Source organism: Microcaecilia unicolor, unplaced genomic scaffold (genome assembly GCF_901765095.1).
Source record: "Microcaecilia unicolor unplaced genomic scaffold, aMicUni1.1, whole genome shotgun sequence".
NCBI lineage: Eukaryota > Metazoa > Chordata > Amphibia > Gymnophiona > Siphonopidae > Microcaecilia > Microcaecilia unicolor.
The window spans coordinates 143493-162843 of NW_021963078.1; the positions used below are offsets into that span (position 1 = coordinate 143493).

The 19351-nt window shown below is 44.9% G+C and overlaps 1 protein-coding gene across 1 annotated transcript in view; it reads left to right on the forward strand.

Annotated features, from left to right (window-relative positions):
• The window catches only part of LOC115458900 (ribonuclease 3-like), a 121218-nt gene that overhangs the window by 85151 nt on the left and 16716 nt on the right, over positions 1-19351 (forward strand). The window contains exon 5 of the mRNA XM_030188745.1: positions 7529-7670. Coding sequence (XP_030044605.1) covers positions 7529-7670 — 142 coding nt within the window. The remainder of the gene's footprint in view (positions 1-7528; positions 7671-19351) is intronic.

Genomic DNA, 19351 nt, shown 5'->3' on the forward strand with positions numbered 1-19351 from the left:
GGCTCTCAGAGTATGACATTTTCGAATGGAAACCCTGCGCTCCGTCATTGCAACGGTACGGCCAGGAGAGTTTCTCACGTCTCTGGACCTAAAAGAAGCTTATTTGCACATTCCTATCTGGCCTCCACACCAGCGGTTCCTCCGCTTTGCGGTGTTGGGAAAGCATTTCCAGTTTCTGGCCTTGCCTTTCTGCCTAGCCACAGGTCCCCTTACCTTTTCCAAGGTAATGGTGATCGTAGCTGCCTGTCTCAGGCGAGAGGGTATCAGAGTTCACCCTATCTCAACGACTGGCTTATCAGAGTGGATTCGGCAACCGAGAGTCGTCTTGCCACAGCCAGAGTGGTGGCGGTCCTGCAGGCGCTAGGCTGGGTGGTCAATATACCCAAAAGTCACCTGACCCCCTCTCAGTCTCTCGAGTATTTGGGGGTCCGGTTCGACAGGGCATCGGGGTTTGTCTTTCTCCCCGACCTAAGGCGGTGCAAGCTTCAGAATCAGATCCGTCTGCTTCTGCGGATGCCTTGCCCGCAAGCTTGAGACTTTGTCCAGCTTCTGGGGTCGATGACGGCCACCTTGGAGGTGGTGCCTTGGGCGAGAGCGCATATGAGGCCTCTGCAGGTTGCCCTGCTTCAACAATGGTCTCCGATGTCCCAGGAATATCTACACAGACTAACGTTGCTCCCTGTGGCCCAGCTCAGTATGGAGTGGTGGCTCTCTAACAGGATGCTGCCCCAAGGAATGCCTCTTGCGCTTCCTTCTTGGTGCCTGGTGATAACAGATGCCAACCTTCTAGGCTGGGGAGCGCATTGCCAGGGAAGCTATGCTCAGGGTCTGTGGACACCTGTGGAAGCGGGGTGGTCCATCAATCGCTTGGAACTGAGAGCGATATTCCAGGCTCTTATGGCCTTTCAAAAGACTCTGAAGGGGCTTGCTGTCCGGGTTCTGTCAGACAACACGACAGCGGTGGCATACATAAATCGTCAGGGAGGCACTCAGTGCAGGGCCCTGGCCGTGGAGGCCGCCCAGATTTGCCACTGGGCCGAGCTACACCTGCAGCTTCTGTCTGCAGCTCACATAGCAGGTCAGAGCAATGTGCAAGCCGATTTTCTCAGCAGGCATCAAATCGACCCGGCGGAATGGGAACTGGCAGAAGAAGTTTTTCTTCAGATTTGTGCCAAATGGGGGACTCCCGGAATGGATCTAATGGCGTCAAGTGCAAACGCCAAAGTACCCTGCTTTTTCAGCAAAAGGAGAGATCCTCACTTGGCGGGGTTGGATGCTCTGGCTCAACCCTGGCCCTCAGAGCTCCTGTATGTGTTCCCTCCTTGGCCCCTAAAAGGGCGAGTCCTACTGCAGATTCGATAGCACTGAGGTCTGGTGATTCTCATCACTTCAGATTGGCCAAGGCATCCGTGGTATGCGGATCTCCGCCGGATGTTGGTGGACGCTCTGGTGCATTTACCCCTGGTGCCGAACCTGTTGGCTCAGGGTCCGGTGTCTATGGAGGATCCCTGCCAATTTGGTCTTACAACCTGGCTATTGAGAGGGCGCAATTTAGAGACAAGGGCTACTCTAACAAGGTCATCTCCACTCTTGCATGCCCGCAAGCGGTCCACCTCCGCAGCTTATGCTTGGATCTGGCGCAAATTTGAGGCGTGGGGTGTTTCAAAGGCGATCACACACACGCGGGCTGCAGTCTCGACAGTGCTGGACTTTTTGCAGGAGGGCTTACAGAAAGGCCTGGCTTACAATTCCCTGCGGGTGCAAGTGGCAGCATTATCATGCTATTGAGGGAAAGTCGGTGGCTTGTCCCTTGCTGCTCATCCGGACATTGCCCGATTTCTCAGAGGGGTGCTTAGGCTCCATCCTCCTGTCCGGCCTGGAACCTGGGGCTGGTGTTGAAGGCTCTTCAGTGTTCGCCCTTCGAGCCGCTTAAGCAAACTTCGGAGAAGGATGTGACTCTCAAGACAGTCTTTTTGGTGGCCTTGACATCGGCTAGACGCGTGTCTGATCTGCAGGCGCTGTCCTGTCGGGACCCTTTTCTGCAATTCTCGGAGTCTGGAGTAACGGTACATACAGTGCCTTCCTTCCTGCCTAAGGTGATTTCAGCATTTCACCTGAAGCAGCCCATTTTTCTTCCTTCCTTTTCTAGGGAAGAGTTCCCGGATTCCTTTGGGCAGTTACATCTTCTGGATGTCCGCAGGGCGCTGTTGCAGTATCTACAGATGTCAAATGATATCAGGACTTCTGATCACCTTTTTGTCTTGTTGTCAGGTCCTTGGCGTGGAGGCCCGGCATCTAAGGCCACTGTAGCCCGTTGGCTCAAGGAAGTCATTTTTGCTGCGTATCTGCTTTCAGGTTGGTCTCCACCTGAAGCGTTTAAGGCGCATTCCACGGAGTGATTTCTTCCTTGTGGGCTGAAACGGGTGCACTCTCTCTTCAAGAGATCTGTAGTGCGGCTACTTGGGCTTCTCAGCTCTCATTTTTCCGGCATTATAGGCTGGATGTTGCGGCGAAGCAGGACGCTATTTTTGGAGCACAAGTGTTTGCTTGCGGTATGGCCTATTCCCACCCTACGTGGGATTGCTTTTGTACATCCCATCAGTTAATGGATTCATCTGCTGCTGATGACAAGGAAGGGAAAATTAGGTTCTTACCTTGGTAATTTTCTTTCCTTTAGTCACAGCAGATGAATCCACGATCTCTCCCTGTCTGACTTGCTTTTTATTCAGATCTTTCATGCAGATATAGATCTCATTGGAAGAAGTTGGATACCAGTTCTCAAAATTTCTACATGATATTGTACTACAGGAGGTTGAGTTCATCCCTCCTTTGTATGGTTATTGCTTCTGTTCTGGGGCGTTTGTTCGCTGTGAGGAAAGTTTATGCTATTATACCTTTATGGTTCACTCTGCTTTGGAAATCTCAAATACTGAAGGCAGTTGGGGCTAGCCGTCCAAGAGGCACTATGGTTTTTCAGTGTTCTCTATCTCCACCTGCTGATAGGTGGATACAACCCATCAGTTAATGGATTCATCTGCTGTGACTAAAAGAAAATTACCAAGGTAAGAACCTAATTTTCCCATATAGCAGCTGGGATCTCCTTGCCAGCTTCTCCAGCTTGCAGTCATTGTGATGGTGGTTCTCTGGGGTCTGGGCAAAGGGTAGCATCATGTTCATGAGCACCATGATACTTTCCCAATTCCCATAGCCACTCTGATGGACCTCCGTCCAAACCCTCCTGAAATGCCTCCATCCATAGAACTCAACAGGGAGACAGGTGGCTAAGAGAGAACAGTCGTCCTTCCCTTATCCTTGCCCATAGAGATGGAGGAAAAACTAAGGGGTGAGAATACATATATACATATTTCTTTTTATTTGTACAATATATATATAATTGTTTTTTGTGTAAACCGTTTAGACAGTTCTCTAATAGGCGGCATATCAAATAAATTTGAAACTTAGGTCATACTCCTCCACCTTCACCTTTCCTTCCTTCATTGTGTCCTGTATAAAGGCTAATAAAAGCAAGATTTGTTCATTTCCCTGATAGGGGTCATACCACAGAGCCATCTTGCAAGACAGGTTAAATGTGTATGGTGTAATTTGCTTGAGAGTAGTAGTCCATATTTTCTTATTTTTCACTTTATTGCAAGTTTTACTTTTTTTTTTTTTTTTTGTATTTACCACTAAATGCCAGGCTGTTTCTTCTGTTACAAACGAATACAGGCAAGGTTCTTTCTTTCCAGTGCTTCCTGGGTGTCTTAAAATTCAAAAGTATTTTAACTATCTAAACTACCATTTTTATAAAATTTCTCATGTTAAATTTTCTTAAATGATGGGAAAACATGAATAAAATGGGTTTTTCTTCTGAACTTCTTGTTTAAAAAGTAAAAACAAAACGAAAAATAAAACATTCATTTTGTGAGGCCTGTTTAAATCCCCCCTCTTATAGACCTCTTTCTGACTCTTTCCCACGGGGGGCTAAAGGTACTTATTTCATATATCAGGTTCTGTATAGTTTCTCTAACCTCCATTGTCACCCAATCACAAGGGGGTGGCATTAGGAGCCGTAATTGAAAACTAATTCCCATAACTACTGCTTTCTGTCCAAAACTGAGTGTCACTTGTATGTGATCTACCTTAGGCTAAATGTTAGGTAAAGAGAAGATAGAATCCATAAAAATAGAGACATAGATAGGTTTAAATAGATAGGTACATTTTATTCCTTACCCAAAGACAAGTCTTTAAGTTGATACAAATACAGACATCAGATTCTGGGTTTATCTGCACAGCGCCCTGCCGTCTGAGAGAAGCGTTGGGGAGGAGTTCCAAACTAAGGCAAAATCTCCCCTCTTTTATACACAAACCTCTCCATAGAAGTGAATGGTGAGAAACCTTGCTCCTAATCTTTCTCACTTTCTGAGATCATACTTTCCCACGCGGTCTGCTGTCTGATGTGCCCACCTCCTTCCGTTCTCAGCTACTGCTAATTATCAACATGTTTTGGGAAGCGTTGAGATAACAGTTTCACATCTTCCGGCTGCAATACTTTTCATACTTTTCATACCTTTCATACCATCTCATGAACTCTGTATTACCTCTGTATCATTGTATACCAAAATTATAAGCTCCATTTTATTCATCTGATCCATCATTCTTTCATTACAGGTGCTGTATTTGATTTAAAAATTGTACCAATTTGTGGCAGGACTCATTGTTCAGACCTGCTTTTTGCAGATTGTCAAATTTACTTGTTGTTTTGCCTAGTCAGTACTTTTTCAGTTGTTTTAGGCTGCATAGCTTTGGCCATCACTATTCCAGTGGTAGCCTTAAAGCCAGGCCATATATTAACATTCCCCTCTTCACCCTATCCCATAGGGTGACACCAGGGTTAACGTACCTTGGTACCATCCATTCCAGAAGGTATTCTATGAGGCCATAAAATTATCTGAGTCTTAAGATCAACTGGTACAATTTGTTTAGTTTTCGGTTGAGACTTACTCAAACCTGTAGCGAGAAATGTTTTTATGAATGGGACTAATCCATGAGCTCATTTACAAAATCCCATGAAATATAGGTATGCGGGTAATAGCAATTTCAGGTGGATCATACTAATAGGCTGTTTAAGGTTGTAGGTATTCAGAATCCTTAAACAGGTCGGGATGCCTGGACCCTACTAGTACTCATCATTGGCATCCAATCATGAGCACTAATAAGTGGATAGCAAGTATGAGGTTGCCTCATACAGCAAAAATGGTCAATCCTAGGAAAATTTATATTAACCAAGGTCATGCATGGATCTTGACATATGCATAATGACCTGGAAGTATGGGAAGCATTGTATATATCCGTTACCCCTCTTGGAGCTTAGTCAAACCTACAGAAAGACATGCAGCTCAAGCAAGCCTACACCAAAGTTAAACAATTGCATAACAGGTTGATACTAACAGGGTTTACACCTACATTATGATATCAGAGCCAGTATTAGGGTTTGATGTTACCCTTGTATCCGAGCAATATCGACTTCAATTTAAATTACATAAACAGAAATGACGGGGAAACTCTTAGGAAATCAATTAGAACAATAAAGGAAATAATGGGAAAATAAAAATAAAACCTTTTCAATATCTAGACAGGATTGCTGCTAAACTGAAAATAAAACATAATATGAATCTATAATGTCCATAAACAGCAACAGTAGTTCTCAAATTAAGTATCAGTTCAAAAGTTTCTTTCATCGAACATGGTCGAGGCGGTGGAAGCGTTGAAGAATCTGGACGGAGTTCTGGAAGATCCAACAGGGCTGGGTTTTCAGGCTGGCTTGCTGAAGGAAGTTGCCGGTCTTGAGATGTAACATCTGGTTCTGCGGCTGAGTAAACTTGTGGTCCAGTAGTTTGCAAGGTGTAAAGATTATTGCCACAACCTTGGGGGATCTAACATCATTTGGGCCTGGATAGATCTTGAAGACGTACTTGTGGTGTACAAAGTGGGATCTTTTCATGTCTTTATTCTAGGCATACACCATCATAATTAGTCCATCAAGAGCCAGAGACTGGTAAAGGAATAAGCAAAGTAACTGTATGCCTGAATGATACATTGCTATATCTTGGTGGGCATAATCAGTGTGAATTGAATAGGCATGAAAGACAAGGTAAACATGGAGAAAACAGTGCTAATTAAGTGCAAAAGCAAAAAGGGAAACCAGAAGGGTTCAATAATGAAAAGCCAATTTACATAAACAACAATAGTATATATGAAATTATATCTCCTGATTGGTAGGGATCAGAGCTTCAACTGCAACCCTCTTAATACTAGGAATTGGGATTTGCATAATATATCCCCACTTCTGGCTTGCATAACGTGCAAGACAGATTGGTAATCTTTACGAAGACATGATCAAATAACAATGGTTAAGTATGTGGAACAAAAGAGATGATGGTAAATGTTCATTTATTGATGTATGGAGGGCAATGCGTCGCAATTTATCGCCAATAGATATGGAATCTTCACCTACGATGACTACCATTCACCAAGGGTTGAGCCCTCAGCTGCAGGAGGCCAGCAGGACTTATGAGCTAGATGAGTCAGAAGGAAGGGTAGAGCCCAAAGCTTTTTGTAACTCCAGTAAGTGGAGAGCCCATTTCCCTTGCTCATGGACCAAGCGATGCATCTGTCGAAACTCACGCTGAATAATGTCTCGTTTCTCACACCAGGTAATGTTGAGGTCTGTGCATCTGTCTTTTAATTTAGTGATTCTTTGCTGCAACATAGCCTTCAGATCAGATACATTATCGGGTAGCTCTTCTTTGCTAGCAGTCGTCTCCTCCATCCAAACACAAGTCTTCAAGTTGATACAAATACAGACATCAGATTCTGGGTTTATCTGCACAGCGCCCTGCCGTCTGAGAGAAGCGTTGGGGAGGAGTTCCAAACTAAGGCAAAATCTCCCCTCTTTATACACAAACCTCTCCATAGAAGTGAATGGTGAGAAACCTTGCTCCTAATCTTTCTCACTTTCTGAGATCATACTTTCCCACGCGGTCTGCTGTCTGATGTGCCCACCTCCTTCCGTTCTCAGCTACTGCTAATTATCAACATGTTTTGGGAAGCGTTGAGATAACAGTTTCACATCTTCCGGCTGCAATACTTTTCATACTTTTCATACCTTTCATACCATCTCATGAACTCTGTATTACCTCTGTATCATTGTATACCAAAATTATAAGCTCCATTTTATTCATCTGATCCATCATTCTTTCATTACAGGTGCTGTATTTGATTTAAAAATTGTACCAATTTGTGGCAGGACTCATTGTTCAGACCTGCTTTTTGCAGATTGTCAAATTTACTTGTTGTTTTGCCTAGTCAGTACTTTTTCAGTTGTTTTAGGCTGCATAGCTTTGGCCATCACTATTCCAGTGGTAGCCTTAAAGCCAGGCCATATATTAACAGGCCAAATATAAATCTGTATTATACTAGCCCTTGGAGGCTATCTTGATAGTTTTGCTTTATCTTCCATTATCTTTAGGGTGATTCTACAGTGGTTGGGACCAGTAAGCTTCGTGATTTGTATGACAGGTTTGAGGAGGAATTAGGAAAGCGGCAGACAAGGGCAAAGGCAGCCAGGCCACCGTGGGAACCCCCAAAGACCAAGCTAGATGAAGATCCAGGTAAGTGAAATAACCTTCTGAAGACTATAGATAGTGCTGAAAAATCTCACAGGTGTTATAAATGTCTTGCAGGCTGATCCTAACCAGTCTGATTTTAGGATAATCACAATGAGTATGCATGAGAGATTTGCATGCTCTCTCTGTATTTTATGTGAGTATATCCCATGCATATTCATTGTGGGCATCCTGCAAGGGCCAGCTTGAGAAACACTGTTCTGAGTAGATCTGTTGCATCCCAGATTCTCGTGCATTGGGGCAATGTGCATATATCATAAATGGTTTAAATCCTGGAGGAAGTGACATCATCCTGTATGATGGTTGCTTGAAGGGGGAGCTCTGTACGAGTCAAAGCAGGTCCCTTCCCCACCGCTGCTTCTAGTACTCCACTTGGGTCATCATCTTCCTCCCACGAGGTGCAAATCTTCCTGCTACCGGATGGCAATGATGATAAGGCTGGTCAAGGGTAAAACCCCAGCAAAAATGGCAGCGAAGCTGGCTGGCCGTTTCCCATTTGGTTCTGAGCATGCAGAGCGTGCATCACCATCCCCACTGGAGAACAGCATGGAGCCTGACCCTAGCTGTGGTAGATTTGGTGTAGGTGCGGATCTCAGTGGTGGACTTGCAATCCTGGCTTGGGAAAATCAAGAGTGAAATTGCATTGGTTAAGTCCCAAATCAAAGATGCGGTCCAGGGTATTAAGTTGTACCTTGCCAGCATGGGGACCTGCATCGAGTACGTAGAAGAACACATGGATGGGTGCGAGTCTCTGGTGATGGGCACCCAGTGCACAGTGGCAAAGCTTCAGGAGGAGCACTGAAAATTGCTGAGTAAATTGGAGGACCTGGAGAACTGCACAAAATGTAACACTGTGCGGATTTGGGATATACCTGAGGGGGCTTAGTATGGTGATTTTATGCACACAGTGCAAGACCTTTATTGTTGGCTCCTGGGAGAGGATTGGGAGAGGTGTATGTGACTCCCCTATTGCTGGAGCACGCACCCTGGATCCCAGATTCAGTGGCTTCCCCTGAGATGTGGCGGTTTGCTTCCAGAGATTCTCAGAGTAAGAGGCTATGCTGCGGAAAGCGAGAGAGAGAGGGGAGTTCTCAAGTGGAATGGCTTTGAGGTGGAGCTCTTTCAGGACAGCCACTGCCACACTTTTGAAATGCAGATCTTTCAAGGAGCTCACTTGGGCCTTAGTTCATGCGCAGATCCGGTATCGCTGAACCTTTTCTATTTGGGCCACTGGTGACCCTCATTGAGGTTCATACTAAGTTTACTACTGTGTTGGGCGCTTGGGAGGCGCTACATAAAATGGGCATCCAGAGACCTGAGCCTGACCAGTGGCAGGAGGAAGATACGGCAGCAGTTAGCGGGCTATCACTGGCGTAGTGTGGAGGGTCACACCAGATGACAGTGTCAGGAAGATCCCCCTGGACTGGCGCTGGGTCCAGGCCCAATCTAAACTGGGTATCGTGGACGTAGGCCTCCTTGACTATAGTACTTACTCTTCACCCTTGCTGATGCTAGGGTTGAATGTGAACTGTGACCTTTGGTTTGACCTTGCCCAGACTGGTGGATGTGTGTGTGGGGTATGGAAGTTGGGAGTGACTGAATGGATGTGTGTGTGATTTTGGAAAGTACGGGAAGGGAACTTTATATCATGCTTCTTGTTTCTGGTATGTGGGAGTCTTAGGGCTTTCACTTCCTTCAATGGAGAGGTGGGAGTGGAGGATTTTCCTATATTGGGGGAGGGGCGGGAGATCAGGATTCAGGGAAGGATGCGCAGTTCTGCTTGGAGGGGGGCATTGTCTTGAATTCCATCATGGGTCCTCTGATGTTGAAAGTGGTCTCCTGTAATGTGAAGGGACTTAACTTGCCTGCAAAATGCAGCTTGATGTTTCAAGAGCTGAAGTGTTTGCATGGTGACATATGTTTATTGCAGGAAACACACTTTAAATGAGTACATGAGCGGTTATTCACCTCCTCTCTATACCGTACCAGAATCTCGGAGTCCAGGAAGGGTGATGTGGGCATTTGTTCGCCACTTGCGATGGATGTCAGATTGCTTAAGAGTGATAAACTGGGGCGCTTATTGGTGGTGGTGGCTATGATAAATGGTTGTTTATATACTGTTTTTATTTACCTCTTCTTATAGACCTCTTTCTGACTCCGTCACATGGGGGACTAAAGGTACTTAGTTCATATATCAGGTTCTGTATAGTTTCTCTAACCTCCATTGTCACCCAATCATAAGGGGGTCTGTTCTGGGGTGGCATTAGGAGCCGTAATTGAAAACTAATTCCCATAACTACTGCTTTCTGTCCAAAACTGAGTGTCACTTGTATGTGATCTACCTTAGGCTAAATGTTAGGTAAAGAGAAGATAGAATCAATAAAAATAGAGACAGAGATAGGTTTAGATAGATAGGTACATTTTATTTCTTACCCAAACACAGGTCTTCAAGTTGATACAAATACAGACATCAGATTCTGGTTTCAGCCGCACAGGGCTTCGCCGTCTGACAGAAGCTTTGGAGAGGACTCTCAAACTGAGCCAAAATCTCTCCTCTTTTATACCCTATCTTCTCCATAGAAGTGAATGGTGAGATACCTTGCTCCTAATCTTTCTCACTTTCTGAGATCATACTTTCCCATGCGATCTGCTATCTGATGTACCCAACTCCTTCCGTTCTCAGCTACTGCTAATTATCAACATGTTTTGGGAAGCGTTGAGATAACAGTTTCACATCTTCCGGCTGCAATACTTTTCATACCTTTCTCATGAACTCTGTATTACCTCTGTATCATTGTATACCAAAACTAATAAGCTCCATTTTATTCATCTGATCTTTCATTACAGGTGCTATATTTGATTTAAAAATTGTACCAATTTGTGTCAGAAGTCATTATTCAGACCTGCTTTTTGCAGATTCTCAAATATTAAATCATTTACTTGTTGTTTGGCCTAGTCAGTACTTTTTCAGTTGTTTTTAGGCTGCATAGCTTTGGCCATCACTATTCCAGTGGTAGCCTTAAAGCTAGGCCATATATTAACATTCCCCTCTTCACCCTATCCCATAGGGTGACACCAGGGTTAACGTACCTTGGTACCATCCGTTCCAGAAGGTATTCTATGAGGCCATCAAATTATCTGAGTCTTAAGATCAACTGGTACAATTTGTTTCGTTTTCGGTTTGAAAGTATCTTCTTGGCAGTACTTCAATTATGTCAATCCTACTAACACTTATGGTTACTACAATATAATTTTTCTTCAACCTTTTAATATGCAGGTTCTATCTTATTCTTATGTATGTCAATATATTTATATTGTTATAAATCACAAAATCATTGGTTATATACTGATTATATCTTAATTATACATTTACATAGATTTGCACAATTGATCACATCATCTTATACGGCTTTATATGGTTACATTCTATCCCTGTGCGTTATTATCTGATTATACAGTTGCAGACATCTCTCCAGTGTCTCTAACAGTTGCATAGCGATTGGTACTTCTCGGAGGGAGATAGTCCAATGTGTTTTCTCCTGTGGTGTTGGGAAGGAGATTTTCGTACAGGGCATATTGTCCTGCTGTGGTCCTTTTCATTATTGCGGTTTCAATTAAGCGTTCTACTAAGCCTCTAGCACAAGGGATTATGCAACATCCTACTAAAACAAAAATTGCTACTACTATGATTATAGTCGTGGCTGCTGAAATGATAAATGTTTTCCATTTACCAAAAGCTCTATCCATCCAACCTGTCCAGGATGTATCAACGCCAGAGTTCTCTGCCAATTCTTGCGACAGTGAGGTTAAGCCTTCTAAAGCTCTGGTAATTGATCCATCTGGAGCTGTATTGTTGGGGATAAAGGTGCAACACTGGGTGCCTATCTTTTGGCACACCCCTCCATCCGCTGCTAGAAGTTGGTCAAGAACTAATCTATTTTCCAACGTCATCCGGCTAGTGGCGTCTAATTGTGTTGCAATTCCTTGAACTGCATCCCTAGTGTAATTCACAAATCTCTGCTGATTGTAATATATATAGTTGATCCAGTCAAGATTCTTATTGATAGTCGCCCACCAAAAGAAAACTGATTCAAATCCTGCAGCTATCTGGTTTCTGGCTTTAAACTCATCAGGAACCCCTCTTGGAACTCCAATAGCATCTATATAGACCCGATCATCAAAAGATCCAGGCATTGCATTTCTCTTCACTCGTGAGGAAGAGCTACTATGAGGAGGAGGCAAGGATGCTATAATGATTGGAATGACCAATTTTACTAGGGCACATCTGCCTGTCCAATTGTTAGGAAGTGTATGGCGGATAGTGCGGGTTCCACAGTACCACCATATGTCTGCTCTAGCTTGTGAGAACCGTGTTAGGTTCAGATTTTTCAGAGTCCCATTTCCTAAGGTTGTGTTACAATTGGTTAAGTTTCCTAAAAACCGTGTCTGTTTCACCCCATATCGTTCCAGACATGTATGATATTTGGTAGCAGGATTTGGAATCCTGAATGCAGGTGGGACCCTCATCCGAGGGGGTAAGTAGGGGTGGTGCTCGTCAAGATGTTGACAAGACTGATTTATGTCCTCTTTAACCTGCAATAACTGCAACATACACCAAAATCCATCTGGATCATTTTGGAGATCTAAGGGGAAAGGAACAACTGTTGGTTCTGCTCTTGCATGGGAACAAAAATAACAATTAGAGATATTCAGACTCTTTGTAGTATAATGTGCCCATTCGAGCCATAGGTTTGTCTCTCCAAATCCTGTTTCCAGTGCCACTAAATCTTTAGAATTATTAATTGGTACAATCTGGTAAGGAATTTTTATTTCTGGGATCTTTGTCGGCACTAAAGGATTGGTCGCTGTAGGTTGGGCTGGGGGTGGAACAATCTTGATTTTTCCAATGGGGTCTCTACCTGTGGCATCAATTCCTATGGAATAAGTTCTGTATGTAACATCCGTTACTCCTCTAAAAGTGATAGCCACTGGATTACATTTGGTCATTTGGCAGAGGCCAGTGACTCGCAATTTCATGATGGAAATGCTCCTTTTTAGATCTGGAATCTCAGTACCTGAGTAGGGAACCCATGAACCTGTATACCACCATACTTGTGCCCAACTTCCACAATTGGGGAAGGGACACAGGTATACTTCAAAAGCTGACAAATATTGCTGCACAGGATGTTCCCCACACATTGTGTAAGCACACACATCAAGGGTGATAGTGGTTGTGTCCTTGGTAGTGGGTAATGTTATTTCATAAGTGGTTGTAAATTGTTCTTGAAAATTTGCTAGGTACTGTGTTCCATGTATCATGGGTGTGGTGAGCACACACAACAGGAGGGCTAAGCCCTTCATGTTGGTAGTTTTCATAATGAGGCACTGTATCACAATTGTACGAAAGGTAAGTAACGGCTACTGATTAAGGAGAGCGACAAATTTATCCCAAGGGTTTTAGCAACAGGTATTTGGGTATGGGGGGTAAATTCTAATAGCCCCTATTTCAGTAGGATCTGGGATTTGGAAAATACCATATACTTTCAAAGGTCTCGATCCAACCTCTCTGATAAACAGGAAGGGAATCCAGTCAGTGCCCAGTACAGCGTATGTAATTACCCAAAAATCTACAATGTCACCAGTTTGTGGCCTGATTAGGAGGTCGTCTGTTTGTTCAATTTGTAAGCCTAAAATTCCTCCAAACAGTAACTGAGTGTGTGTAACCGTACGGCTAGGACCTAATGTCCAACTGTCAAACAAAGGTTCACACAGTGTGTGGTATCGGGTGAAGGGGTCCCAATTTGTATCGTCTTCTGGAGCAGGGTCCCAATGAGGATGAATTAATTGTCTTAGATATTCTGGGGGTTCAGGGATCAAGTGTGCACCTAAATTTAAAGGCGACGGTGGGGGAGAATCAGGTGGAGAAGGCGGAGTGTCTGGTAAATTCTGGGACATATATTGATGATCACCTGAGCTATCTGGGAGGACGAGTGGCTGGGACGGTGGTGTTTGACGTGGCTAAAGTAGTATGTGTGGGAGGAGGAACGTCACTAGCAGGAACCAAAGAATAAGGAGGAGGGGTGGGTCGTAATTCAAGCAAGGCAATATTATCTTCAAAAGTAGTTGTACGATTGGGGACAATATGGACCGAGCTACTGATATGATTGGGAACAGTTGTAGAATACAAAACAGGAGGATCAGTGAGGAAAGGAGTGGTTGCAGAGGTTTCAATAAGATCTGGAGGATTGCCAGTTGAAAAGTCTGTCGTGGCAGATGTGTCTGCCCAGGGGGTGGGATGACTGGTGGCAGCGGGGCTGATCTTAGAGATCGTCTGGGGGGGACTATATCCAAACGGGCGTGTGACTGTGGTGTACTGTTGGAGTTCTGTGTAAGATGCTGTAGTAGGTGGTAGAGCAGGAGTGGATGCAAATACAGAAGTAGTTGCAAGTATTGCTGGGGTAGTCGCAAGTACTGAAGTAGTTGCAAGTACCGTAGCGTTTCCGGCTGGCAAGGTAACGTTGCCAGTGGGAAAGGCTGTAAGTGTGATCCAAAGATCAAAGAGGTTACTGTCAGCAGTATAGGGAAACAAGGTAGTGAGAAACAAAACCAAACCTATACACAGTATGAACATGCACACGAGTCCAACAGCAAACAGTCTGGCAGATGGGAAGCAGAAGAAGAGGGTGTACTGATGTAACACCGTTACAGCAGAGGCAACACTTGGACGAGCGCTGGTTCCGGCCTTGTCGTCAGAAATGGTGTCTGCTTCCAGATAATTGTCATCCAAGTCTTTGGACCGATGGGAATTTGTATCAGATACCTGTTCAGAGTCACACTTATGTAGAGAAACAGTCTGTAAGGGGATGAATACTTCTGAAGTGCACAGCGGCGGAACTTGCTGTGGCATTTATCTGGCTTGATTTGGGAAGTACCGATGTAGAATGTCGAGCAGCTCACAGGTGTTGCTGTGCAAAATGTTTACTGTTGAAAACACAATGGACTCTCGGTCTTCCGGGGTCAACTGTCCTGCTAGGTTGCGGACGTGGAGGAGATCGTCTGCCAGATTGCGGATTCTGATGAGGCGGATGCGAAGATCCACGTAGGGAAGTGGATGAACAGGAACTGTGGGAGGTGGAGGTGAAGAAGGCAACTCAAATACTGGTTCAGATACAGGTGGTTGTTCAGATGGTGACTCTGGAGATTCTGCGAAGGCTTGGATAATAATGTCAGCCAGATCAAGGAGGTGTGATTCAGGAGAGGGGGTAAGGTGGTTAAGTCTTTGGTCAAGTTGATCAAGATGATTCAAAAGTGTTGGGTGCGGGGTCGGTGGTCTCGGGCTCAGTGGCGGTGGTGATGGGGTTCGTGGTGGGACTGGTCTCTCCAGTGACTGCTGTGCTGGGAACATCAATGGAAACATCCAGGAGACCTGATGGGGTAGTTGGATAAGCTCGTATATCTTTCAGATGGACCCAGGATGTGTGGTCCTCCAGCTTTGCAGCTGTGGCTGACAGGGCTTCTATCTTGAAGGGCCCAACGTAGATCGGATCTCGCCAGGTCTTGTGCGTGTAATAACGCCGGTGCACCAGATCGCCCACTTTATAAGGGGGGGGTCTATCGGCATCACAATCCCCTCTTCTGTCCGAAATGGCCTGTGGAATTGAGGACAGAGAACTTACAATAGTCTGCAAGATATCCCAATATACTGAGTATTGATCGGGTACTTGAGTGTCTGGATTGCCAGGTATGAGTCGCATCTGGCGACCTGTACATAATTGGAACGGCGTCAGTTTAAGGGAAGAGGATGGAGTGGCACGGAGAGATAATAGTGCCAAAGGAAGGGCATCAAGCCAATTCTTTATCCCATTTGCCATAAGCTGACGCATTTTTGTTTTGAGCAAGCCATTGTATCGTTCAACCAGACCATTACTGGTGGGTTTGTAAACACACACAGTTCTGTGAGTAATGCCGAGTGCAGGAAGAAGGTTCTGTAACAGTTCATTTACAAAGTGGGTACCATTATCTGTGGTAATTTTGCCAGGAATCCCAAATCGAGGAATAATTTCAGTGCACAGTGATTGTGCCATCGTTTGGGCGGTTTCTCTAGAGCAAGGGAAAGCTTCCACCCACTTCGAGAAAGCGTCCACGCAGACAAGCAGATACCGTTTACCACGAACGGGCGTCTGCATATCTGTGAAATCGATATACCAATGTTGGCCAGGTCCCTGGACAACAGGTAAATGACTTGAAGGAATAACAGGTCCTCGTTTAGGTGTGTACAGAAAACATTTGTAACAATTATGAACTACGGTGTGACACATGGGCATCATTTGGGGAGCCCATAATCTGGAAGACAATTGATCATACAGTGTAGTAGCATTTAAATGTAAGGGGTAGTGGAGGGCATGCAAAAGAAGAGATAAAACATGCTGTGAAACACATAATTGCCCATTGGGATGGGTCCAAATTCCATTCGGATTTAGGAAACATCCTGCCTGCTTCCACAAAGTGAGTTCTGCTTGTGAAAGGGAGGAAGTGAGGGTAGTAGAGAAGTCTGACGTTAAGGAGTCTGAGGGAGGGGACGTTACAGGGGGCTCAGATTCAGGAGATAGCAAGGAGGTGATGACAGGAGGGGTGTTGAAAGCAGGTGGGATGTCAGGGGAGGAGGATTCAGAGGGTGTTGAACCCGAGGGAGTAGAAGGGGGTGTCTCAAATAAAGGCGCTTCGGACGCGAGTACAGGAAGTGTAACATCGCAAGTGGATGCAGTAGGAAGATTGGAAAAGGAAGTGACTTCACGGGCTAGTTCATCTGCAGCATGGTTACCATTAATGGCAAAAGAGAAAACTGTCTCTTGATGTGCTTTAATCCAGGAGATACTGGTGCGAAGGCCTTTTTGATGGCGCTTCTCCAGTGCTTCAAAAAGTGCAGTCCACAAAGGTAAGTGACTTAGGGGTTGCCCGGTAGAGGAGATCATACCCCTCTGGTTCCATTTGCGAACATGGGAATGCAAGGAAGTGAATACATAGTCCGAGTCGGTGACAATGCTCAGATCTGAGTGTAGTGCTTTAAACAGTAAGACATACAAAACCGCTGCAAGTTCTGCGGTTTGGGCTGTGAATGAATCAGGTAACCTGAATTGTATAGGATCCAGAATATCTTCTTCTGGTGTATAACGGAGGGCGGCAAAACCGGCAACTCCGTTTTGCTGAGAACCATCTGTAACCAAACCTCGCCACTTTGCAAGATTTCTGAATGTAGATGGAGTGATTCAGGAACAGATAATCGGGTAGTGCACTCATGGGGAAAAATAGCATTCTGTGCTGTCTCTGTTACAGTGAGTAATGGATCCAGGCGTTGAAGGTCAGTTAAAGTTAATGGGTGAATAGAGTGCACTACACTGAACAAAAGCACTTGATACTTTTGTAACCGGCAGACAGTCATGTGACTAATCTGTTTATCCAACAGATATTTAACATCATGGGATGTGTGAAGAATCACCGGAAGGTGAGGAATGTAGCTGTATAATTTTGTAACAGCTGTGCTGGCGGCAACAAGGCCTTTCTCACAAGTAGCAAAAGCTCTTTCGACAGGTGAAAAAGTACCCGAGAGATAACCACAAGCAAGGTCATCATGTTCTTGAGTGATCAGGCAAGACCAGGTATTCTCAGTATGCACGACCCAAAGGTGCACATCCTGAGAGACATCAATGGTTGCCAATGGTGAGGAGAGCATAACATCCTTTACAAGGGCCATAAGATCAGCTGTTTCTTGAGGTGTAAAAAGAACGGGTTCATGTTTTGCTTTCTGTTTGCCTTGTAGTTTCATATAAAAGGGCTGAGTCCGGGCTGAATAATTTGGTATCCACAGGCGACAAAAATTTAACATACCAAGGACACCTCTGAGATCAGAAATGGTAGTGGGCATTCGCAAGGAGGAGACATGTTGGAGAGTATCGGGACCTAGGCCTTTCTGACGGGGGCCAATGTGGTGGCCAAGGAAGGTAACATGTGTCTGAGCAACTTTTAATTTCTTTCTGTTAACCTTGTAACCTTTCGTAGCAAGAAAGCCAAGAAAGTCACAGGTGACCTGAACACATGTGTCAAAATCGGGGCAGGTGATGAGCATGTCGTCTACATACTGAACAATGGAAGTTTGTGGTGGGAGGCTATATCTGTACTGTTTGAATTCTTGTATATGTGCGGCTAAGGTCTGGGAAAAGACTGTAGGACTGTCAGTAAATCCTTGAGGGAGACGAGTCCACTGATATGTTGTGTTATTGAATTGGAAAGCCGTTAGCGGGCGGCTTACGGGGTCAAGGGTGATGGAAAAGAAGGCGTTGGATAAATCAATGGTGGAATGATATGTCTGCAAGGAGATACTATTGAGGAGTGTGGTTGGGTTTTCCACGTTCGGGAATACCGCGTAAGTGAGGTCATTTAGCGCGCGTAAGTCCTGTACTATACGGAAGGCACCAGGTTCCTTCTTTGGAACTGGGAATAATGGAGTATTGTATGGTGAATTACATTTTTCAATGATACCTTGCTGTAATAAGGAATCAATTTGTTCTTGAGCTCCAGCAATGACTTCAGGTTTCAAAGGGTACTGGGCAATTTTAGGACCTTTACAACCAGGTAACAACTGAATAAGATGGGGAGGGCCTGCAACCTTACCATAGGGTTTCTCAGGAGTGGCCCAAAGAAAACCCGGTAGGTTATTCAATGCTACCTCTATTTGTTTTTCAACCATAGAGGTGACAGCCATCAAAAGTGAAGTGGTTTCACTAGGGGAAGGATCAAAATGAATTTCAAAATGGAACAGTGTCAATAGATCTCTTCCAAGTAAATTAACAGGGCACAACGGAGCGTACAAAAAGGGAGCAGATAGTTGTTGAGTGGCATATTTAATTGGCAGGGGCTCAAGCAGTGGTGTGTCCGTAGGAACACCATCAAATCCTGTGGTGGTAATATTGTTTGGGGAAATTTTAAGAAGTTTCTGCAGTTTGTGTGGGACGTGGGCCAACACAGAGCGAGAGGCGCCTGTATCAATTAAGAAGTGGACAGGGACATCACAGATAAGCAGGGTGATCATAGGATCATCCATGCCTGCCTTGGTACGGACTACGCCTAGTCACTGTGGGCGGCGTTGGTCTGGGTTCCATAAAGGGAAAGACTGGCGTTCTGGAGGATTTCGCCGAAGCTGTCTTATAACTCTATGGGATGGCGGCTGAGGACATTGAGCAGCGTAATGACCAAATTGTTGGCAACGATAACACTGAACATCTATATAGCGATCAGGGCTAGGCCGGGAATAATCGTTTCGAAACCGTCTGTTATTATCAGGAGGGCCCCGTAGGGGACCTCGCTGCGGTTGCCCGCGCCGACCTCTTTCTTGTGGGTAATCAGGTCTACGGTCTGGGCGGTAGGGCCGTAGGCCCTGATTTCGGCCGTTATTGTCATAGCGTTGGTCAGCATACATAACAATAACAGGGGGAGAAATGTCAGTGGTATTAGTATCAGTGTCAGAGCTCTTAGAGGCTCTTTTCTCTTTGAGATCTTCAGTCTGTAGCATTTCCAAGTTGGTGTGCACTGTCTTACGATGTTGGGCTTCATCTTGCTTGCTTTTAATAAGCCTTCTGCAATGATGAAGGATGTGTTCACGAATTTTAGGC